Raw genomic sequence first — 8,517 nt, 5'->3', positions numbered from 1 at the left:
CGAGAAATTCTTGCTTCGCTGTTCGGTCAAAAAAATCGGAGTTCGAACGCCGGTAGTGCGTGAGTGCGTACGCTAGGGTGCCATGCTGAGCGGCGTACGGGTGTAGATCGCTCTTTTCGTTTTGCTTTTGCTTTTAATATAGGTGTACCAAGTGTTTTAGCCTCTAATTATGCCTCAGAAGAAAGTCAGTGCAAGCAGCAAAGTTGCTACTGGTGAAAAAAGAAAAGTAGTGCGTACAACTATTGCATTCAAGAAAGAAATAATAGCACCCCACCGTCCATCTGCGCCTTCTGCTGACCACCACAAAGGTAAGAAATCCTATTCATTATTTCATTTCTTTATCCTTTTTTTTAAATTTTTACACGTTCATGTTAGCATAATCTTTCGTACGGAAGATTATGATAACGCGAACGTACGATTAGCCTGGGTTAGCTTTATGTTTACAGGTAAACATTTAGGGTGTTGGAACGGAGCCCAACATTGAGGGTGTTGGAACACACAAAAAGATTGCAAGACCAAAGCAGAATTTTTAAAGCGTCGAGACACTGAATCGAGGAAGTTGGCAATATGAGTGGCTAGAGAAGGAAGCTGGATTAGGAAAAGCCTAAAAGCCTGAATCTTCGACGTACACTTGATTGACTAGCTGACACTGAAGTAAAAAGCAGGTGTAGCTGGTGACAAGCTTGAGGCTGCAGTCAAGTGGCTTTCATGAGTGGCTAGAGAAGGAAACAGTAAGAAAAAAAACACCAAATACTTAAATTCCTGCAGCTGTTGAAGGCGATAGGCTTAAATTAAGACAAAGCAGGAGCAGCAAACAACCGCTAGTAGCCTGCAGCCAAGTAGCTAACATGACTGGCCAGAGAAGGAAACCGTGGGAAATAAAGTTAAAGATGCCTGATTCACAAAACACTGCGGCATTAACAGATGCCTAATTTTACACCATTAGATGTCACTATATTACACTCAGGCGGCTTTCGATTCCTTTTTTTATTATATAAATGTATTTTTTGTTCCACTGTTGTAAGAATACACATTTTAAGCTGACACACACACAAAAATGGTTTATTTGTTGCGTTTCACTTCAAAACTGACACAGTTCAGTGTCCGTTTTGACATTTTCACAAGCGTCTAAATATGAATATATGCTTAGAAAAGTAGATGAAGACAGAATTGTCTCTTCTTGGAAGTTTTCAAGTGTGATCCTGCTCTAAATTAGTAGTTTGCTATCAAGGCTGCAGTGGAAAAGGACACAGATGCTGTTGTTAATGATCATAGACATTTTGATCCTTCTAAAGCGTTTCTTTCCACATCAGAAGTCAGGGAAGCTCAACCCCCTTGCTGCTCTTCGAATCACCACAACACTGCCAGAAGAGCCAATTTTATCTTTCGAGTGCAACAGGTGAGATTCAACCGAATAAATGTTTTGGAGGATTTTTTTCTGATTCTACTTGGAGTCCTTCTCCGCGTCTAATAACGCCGACCGGAGGCCCAACTTCTTGAGCTCCTCCACCAGATCGCCGTTCTGGTGCATCTGCAGGAGGATGTCGCAGCCGCCCACGAACTCCCCGTTGAAGTACACCTGAGGGATCGTCGGCCAGTTGGAGAACGCTTTGACACCTGTGGACACAAAAAAATATTTGGACATTGAATGAGAGGTGAGATGCAATGCAGAACTAGAACTATAGTTATGTATGTATCCACGGGATACAGGGTCCCCACTTTACAGTGCGGAATTACCATAACATCCGGACTATAGAGCGCACCTGATTATAAGCCACACCCACCACTTTTTAAGTGATTTTCCACTTTTGTACTTACACAAGCCGCACCTGTGTAGAAGCCGCGTGCGCCCGCGTTAAAACTTGTGACTTGATCACAAGTTTAACCCAGACCAGGCTGTAAGTTCCACGATTGTGATTTTGTGGACATTTATTGTTCTATACTCTTTATCAATTATCCATCAAATCATAATACACTACAAAGCCAATAGGCCGAGACACTTGCTCCCAGCCAAGAGGCTGAGTCAAGGTCCTAGACTCCTACCGACACAATCCAAAAGTCAATACTACACAATCCTAGAACCACAGTCGGCATCATGAATGGAAAATGATACCCGTAATTAATGTATGATGCAGACTTGTAAAGTCCGGGTCCTGTTGAAAGTAATCCAAGGAAACAAAATGTATATTTCCAAAGTTAAGGGTGGGAAAAATATATATCCACTATTGTCCGATGCGACAACAGACAGATCTACCGGTAACTCAGCTTTACCCCACTTCCCATCAGCCTGCGTTTGCTCTGCCCCTTCTTTTTGATTCGCCCATAGAACACATAACAGAATAAGTGTCTAAAATAAATATATTACAAAAATATACAGTTGCAAATACATATTATACATGGTTACACATATTTACGAAGAAAGACGGTACACCGAGAGAGTTTTCAAAGCTTTAATAATGATAATATAATTTTCATCCCAAACCGTGCATTTTCCCCAACAAATGATTTTGTGAGCCCAAGAAGATAAAGATTTCAAACTTAGTCATGTATCTACGACGCTTTTGCTCTAAGTCAACCTCATAAAATATACCTGTCCATTATTGGTTTGTGATAGGCTATTGGCTGAACTCCCTCCCACAATGCCTTTCTCTTCATTCGGTTCAGAATCTTGTACGTTTTGGAAAGACCATGCGAGTTTGTGAGATACAAAGCTATTTTTGTACTGTATTTGTTTGCTATGGGCCACAAGGCTTGCAGTGATGCTAAAGAGAGAAACAAAAATGTAACCACAGAAACGTAACTAGGAATTATCAAAAAAATATGAAGGAGGCACACAAATCGCCACATTCGCTATGCTGAATGGCAGTAACCAATCATCCACAATCCCTGCAAAATATTTTTTACATAAGTTTCATCCTAACCCTGGGTTAAAAATAACTATCTTCACTTAGGGTACTTAGACCATGAAATGTCCATGTGTTTGCAGTGTTATAACTTCTGACCTATTTTATTTCTACTTAAACACTAATTTTCTCAATGATTTTTCTTTATTGACTCATTACAACCACAAGACCAAATAAGCAATAAATGCCTCCCAAGGGTTAACCCACTGTCATCTTCCACCCTCTGCATCCACCTGTTACTCCACTCCACCAGCTCAAGTTACGGCACATCCACGGTCAATACATTTTCATTTTATATTTAGCCAACTCCCATATTTCCAGAATTTCACCCAGCGACAGGACATGAAACCTGCTAATAATCCTTGATGGCGACAAAAGAATGAGCTAACTGCATGCACCAGGGGCCACTCTAAAGAGCCAATAGCCTGAATTGAGCAGAGCAGAGGCGTGTTCAGGAGAGTAATCAGACATGTAGTCGCTTGTTAATCGCTTGCCGCGCACTGCTGAACGTTTTGTAATCGCTCACTGTGATTGCCTTACTGATCCAAAATGGCCGACGACAGTACAATGGATTTCGTTCTACAGCTTGCTTTGAGCGAGTTGGCTTATATGAGCGACAGTTCGCATATTGACACAGTTAAGGTTATCCTAAACGCAGTGGAAGGGTCATACCTGTCTTGCATTGTTCACAAACATTACCAGGCAATGTAAGACGATATATTACATCGCCAACAGCACTCGTCAGGGTGAGATCCTCCATCTTCTGCACTGTCGACGCCATGTTGGAAATCAAAGTAAGCGGTCTTTCTCCCGTGATTACTCGGGCACGCGAGCGCTCAATAATCATTGGCCGTTCAGAAGCTAGCGATAGCTAGCGATAGCAATCGCTCACTCTCCTGAACACGCCTCAGGTGTAACGGTCTAACTCTTGTGGCGAGTGAGGTCAGCAACTTGTGGTTCCGGAGACAAATGTGGCTCTTTAGCTCTGGCTGCCTGGGGCTTTTAAGAAAATGCTTGGAAATGAAAAAAATAAGGGGGGGGGAATATATATTTTTTTAAATCTAGTACAAGTAAGAAAAACACACAAACATTATCAACATTTTACAATATTAAATGAGTGACTTATGAATCTATGTATTTTGATATTTTAAAGTCTTATGTATAGCTTTTTGGCGGTTCCAGACCAATGTTCCCTCTAAGCTGCGTGTGTGCGCAATTGCACACTACCCAGAGCTTTTCCGTGCACAAGAAAATCTAGCCGGCTCACAAAAATCAGGGCTCCAATTTGCTAATTAAAAAGCAAATTAATTCAAAGTTACTGTGCACAAAGTTAAAAATACACGGGTTCCCCTGACGCTGTGTTCTAAATGCGGTATTTTGAAGTCAATATCGAAGTAGAACGAAGTTGGGTAAAGTCAGTAGTTTTTCGAGAACCGGCTTCTTCGACTCGGCTCACTAAAAAGAGCCGGCTCTTTCGGGTCCCGAAAGGCTCTCCAGGTTGTTTTTGCTTCTTTAATCTCCACACGACCAAATATTATGTAAAATTGTGCACAAAATGACTTAAAGGAAGGGGGGAAAATACAAAAATGAAAAAGTAGGAAAAAGCTGAGAACGAAACAAAAGGAGAGAAAGAGAAAAAAAGCAGGAAAAAATCAGAAAAAAAGCCAGAAGAAAAGAAAGAAGCATATAAAGGGTAAAAATGTAATAGAGAACAAAAAAGCAAGAAAAAAAGTAACAGCTAGGAAAAAATAAACAATGAGATTTTTTTAAAAGGAATTTAAAAAAAAAAGACAAGGAAAAAGAGGAAAAAGTTTGTGTTTCATTCAAATAATTTCCAATTATATCAAGTTAATCTTGTTGCCAACATTGTACTTCCACAAAAATTTTTTAATTAAATACAGTTCTGTATCGTGCAACCCACTAAATAAGCCCCCCAAAATGTTCGTGTTATGCGACAAAAGATACCAGGAGTAAAAGAAATTGAAATCTTGTGAAAGAATTGTAAAAACAACCTTTGCAATCGTACATGAGTCAATTCATTCAAAAGTGAAAAATAATTTTGCAAAATGTAACTTGATGTTTGATAATGATTGAGTTGCCACACTTGGGATTGCCGTCGCTCACTGTTGTTTCAAGCGTTGCTCACCGACCCGTGGAAAATTACAGGGAACATTGTTCCAGACATATTTTTGTCTCATTTAATTTAGTCTGTCGTGGGTCTTTCCACATTCCCAATTGCTGACCCCTGATAAGCCACAAAATGAATCTTATGTCTAACTATAATGCTATTAAATCATATGGAAGTATGAGGTACTAACCGCATCTAATTGTTATTTCAATACTTTATCTGGGATACCGAGAAAATTATCCCCACTTATAAATGTCGTATCCCGGGGGATTGTTGTATTGTTGAAGGTAACTTGAGGAGCCATTAATAAAACATCTAGATCACAGGTGTCAAACAGGCGGCCCGCGGGCCAAATCAGGCCCGCTAAGGGATTGAATCCGGCCCGCGAGACAACACCCAGAAAAGCACAAGAGAAAAACAAGCTGCAGGTTGAAATATGTCAACTGGATGTTGCCAAAGAAAGGTGCCTCGAACAAGGACACTGTACTTGTATTTCTTTCTCTCCCACCCCTTTTCTCCCACGCTCTGTCTCTCTTTTTCCCTTTGTTGCTCTGTCTCTTTCTCTGTCTTTTTAACTTATTTTGCTCTCACTTCCTTTTTTCCTTTTCTTTCTCTCTTCCTACCCTTCGCACTTTTTCTCTTTCCTCTCCTTCTGCCTTTCTATTTCTTTTTGGATTTCTTTCTTCCTCTCCCTTTCTTTCCCCCTCTCTCACGACTTGTATTTTTATCTCTTTCTTTGTCCCGCCCTCTCTCCTTTTCCCTCCCTCTTTCTCTTATTTCTTTATCTCTTTTTCTTTCTCTTTCATCTACTCATCCGGCCCCCGACTGAATGTTTGTTCTATCGTGTGGCCCCCCGAGTTAAAATCAGTTTGACACCCCTGATCTAGATCCAGTTCAAAGTACCACACCCTTGGGCGCTTTTCTGCAAAACGCTGATAAACTTAGCAAGTTATTGCGACGGTATTAAATAAAGCTGAGTCATCTGTGCGCGATGAGCACGCAAAGCAGGCTGAAAAAAGGGTTTTAGGAATGTGTTATTTTATGAAATCGAGTAGAATTAAAGAGACAACTGACCTTCCCGGAGCTCCTCGTCCGCCAACACGTTGTGGGCGTCGTACTGGTCGACTCCGTGCATTCGCAAAATCTGCACCACGGCGTTGCTAAACCCGCATAAAGGTTGTTCAGGGGTTCCCTTCATAAAAACCACCACCTTGTTCTTCTTCACCATTTCGCCCAGATTGTTTTGCAAGTCCGTGCACAAAAACCGCGTCGAGATCGCCCATGCTCGTCCTTCGCTTCGTCCTGCAAGACAGGACGCCGCCCCTACGCGCATACATCGATAAGAGTATTTGAATAAACTATTCATGACTTTTATTTAGTTTTATCTTAAAAAGTGCGATAAATTCTAAAGTCTCGCAGGCTTCTACACCTTCTGTTACTTAAAAAAAAACACCCCAGTTTGACCTCAATGGGCGGGACTATCAATCCTTTGATCATTGGTTAAGAGATATGTCAATCATGTTTTATTACGCAAATATATAATAACGTTGACGAATAAAAACATTAAAATAAAGAAGACACATTTTAGAAATATAATCAACTAATATTTAAGCGTTTAATCTGATTAAATTGACGATTTAAATAGTATTAAAAATTCGGAAACAAACGAACTTCCGGGTTAACCAAGGAGGCTTTGTCGTTTTTTTTTAAGTATGTATTTGTTAACTCACAGTATCTTTATAAATAAATTAAAATTTTATATTTATATCTTGTATATTTATATTTCGGGGGAGGGTTGGGCTGGAAAACGATCTTAAAATTTATATTTTGAATTGAAATAATCTTTTCTAAATACAGCAGAAAAACCATCCATATTGCGTTTTTAATGTGAAACGATGATGACATTTTAGTATTTGCCAATAAATACATTTAATATTGCATGTAATAATTCGAAAGAAATACCAACTTCCGGGTCACAAAAACTGATATGATATTCAATAAATATAAAAAATACGTTTTTATGTTATTCAATATGTGTGAAAAAATAAGTAAGAAATAAATAATCACAGAAAAAAAACACTTCACTTTCGGATCACTAGCAAAAGCCGGAAGTATTTGATTACGCCATTCGTTTCGGAATTTCAATTTGAATGTAAACAAAAACTTGTATGGTATTCAATAATCATAAAAAGAAGTATGTACGTTATAAAAAAATATGTAATATTAGAAAATAAATAATAAACGAACGTTTAAAAACTTCCGTATCACTGGCATAAACCGGAAGTACTATACGACCTCACTCGTTTTACAAGATGGCGGCGACCGAGGAAAAAAACAACAAAAAGTCCTCCAAAGCGAGCGGAAAACCCGCTCAGCCGCTAATCATCGCTAAAACCCCCGCGGAGGAGCAACGCCTCAAGTTAGAACGCTTAATGCGAAACCCGGACAAACCTGCCGCCATCCCGGACCGCCCTAAAGAATGGAACCCCCGCGCTCCTCCGGAGTTCGTGCGGGACGTGATGGGCTCCAGCGCCGGAGCAGGCAGCGGCGAGTTCCACGTCTACCGCCACCTCCGACGCCGTGAGTACCAGAGGCAAGACTTTCTGGAGAAAATGTCGCAAAAACACAACAAGGAGGATGCTTACCTTGATAAAGTGGAACAGAACCGACGGGAAGCCGAAGAGAGAACGGCTAAACGCAGGAAGAAGCGCGAGAAACTCAAGCAGAAAAAACTCATGGCCAAAAAAGCCAAACAGGAGCAACGTAATGGAGACGAGGAGGGGAACCGGAGTAGCAGTGAAGATGAAAAAGAGGACCAAGAGAAGGATGAGGAAGAGGAGGAAAAGGAAGGAGATGATGATGCTGAGGTACCCAGCTTTATCATGGGGAGAAAGTAAACTCACAACCTGTCCTACAGACTGAGCAGCACAACCTATCATTTTCTGGGTTGTGTTTATGACTTACGTACATTTCCCCTATCAGCCGCTTTGCTATAGTGGATACTTACTTAATAATCACGTATACCACCGGTTGTCGGCCACAAAGTCCTATAAACTCGGCAGAGAGCAGCCCATGACTTTCTGGGCTGTGTTGATGACTCTGTAAGTGTCCCCTGTCTGCCATGTTCCCACTTTTGAGACCTTGCTGTTTTTATATTAAAGACTTGGAAGAACATCATCAACAATTTTTGTGATTAGGACTCTCTTTTGCTTGCAGATCCTTTATTTCAACAAACGATTATAATAAACAAAAATCAAGTGAATTGACCGATTTCCGTAGTTTTATTCCAAATTTAAATCTGCATTCATTGAAAACTACTCTTCTTTTTTTTAATGAATTTTTTGCTAGTCAGGACTCCAAATTGCACTACCAGAAAATCCCCAAATATCCATTCTATATTTAACATGTGCTTAGATGCCCACTTACCCTTCTGGCAACAATGTTGGACCGGGTATAATGGATCGCGGCCGCACAGGTGCTGTTGAT

General features: G+C 40.4%; 2 protein-coding genes across 2 annotated transcripts; one reads left to right on the top strand and one right to left on the bottom strand.

The window, feature by feature from the left end:
- Window positions 1-1,033: 1,033 nt before the first annotated feature.
- glrx5 (glutaredoxin 5 homolog (S. cerevisiae)) lies at window positions 1,034-6,508 on the bottom strand. Its single transcript, XM_088324740.1, has 2 exons — window positions 6,106-6,508; window positions 1,034-1,617 (listed from the first exon to the last, which is right to left on the bottom strand). The coding sequence occupies exons 1-2, from the start codon at window positions 6,395-6,397 to the stop codon at window positions 1,445-1,447; spliced, it is 465 nt and encodes a 154-aa protein (XP_088180866.1). The 5' UTR covers window positions 6,398-6,508; the 3' UTR covers window positions 1,034-1,444.
- Window positions 6,509-7,172: 664 nt separating this feature from the next.
- Window positions 7,173-8,301, top strand: prkrip1 (PRKR interacting protein 1). The gene has a single exon (XM_088324739.1). The coding sequence runs from the start codon at window positions 7,344-7,346 to the stop codon at window positions 7,926-7,928; it is 585 nt and encodes a 194-aa protein (XP_088180865.1). The 5' UTR covers window positions 7,173-7,343; the 3' UTR covers window positions 7,929-8,301.
- Window positions 8,302-8,517: the final 216 nt, after the last annotated feature.

This window comes from Urocampus carinirostris, chromosome 20 (genome assembly GCF_059441175.1).
Source record: "Urocampus carinirostris isolate Australia breed hairy pipefish chromosome 20, RoL_Ucar_1.0, whole genome shotgun sequence".
In the NCBI taxonomy this organism is placed as follows: domain Eukaryota; kingdom Metazoa; phylum Chordata; class Actinopteri; order Syngnathiformes; family Syngnathidae; genus Urocampus; species Urocampus carinirostris.
This window is presented reverse-complemented; position numbering and strand designations above follow the sequence as displayed.

Bases quoted from the DNA above. Each gene is read 5' to 3' on its own strand.
- glrx5 (XM_088324740.1), bottom strand. From the start codon at position 6,397: ATGAATAGTTTATTCAAATACTCTTATCGATGTATGCGCGTAGGGGCG. The intron at 1,618-6,105 runs GTCAGTTGTCTC...TTGTGTCCACAG, and splicing joins GGACGAGGAGCTCCGGGAAG to GTGTCAAAGCGTTCTCCAAC.
- prkrip1 (XM_088324739.1), top strand. From the start codon at position 7,344: ATGGCGGCGACCGAGGAAAAAAACAACAAAAAGTCCTCCAAAGCGAGC.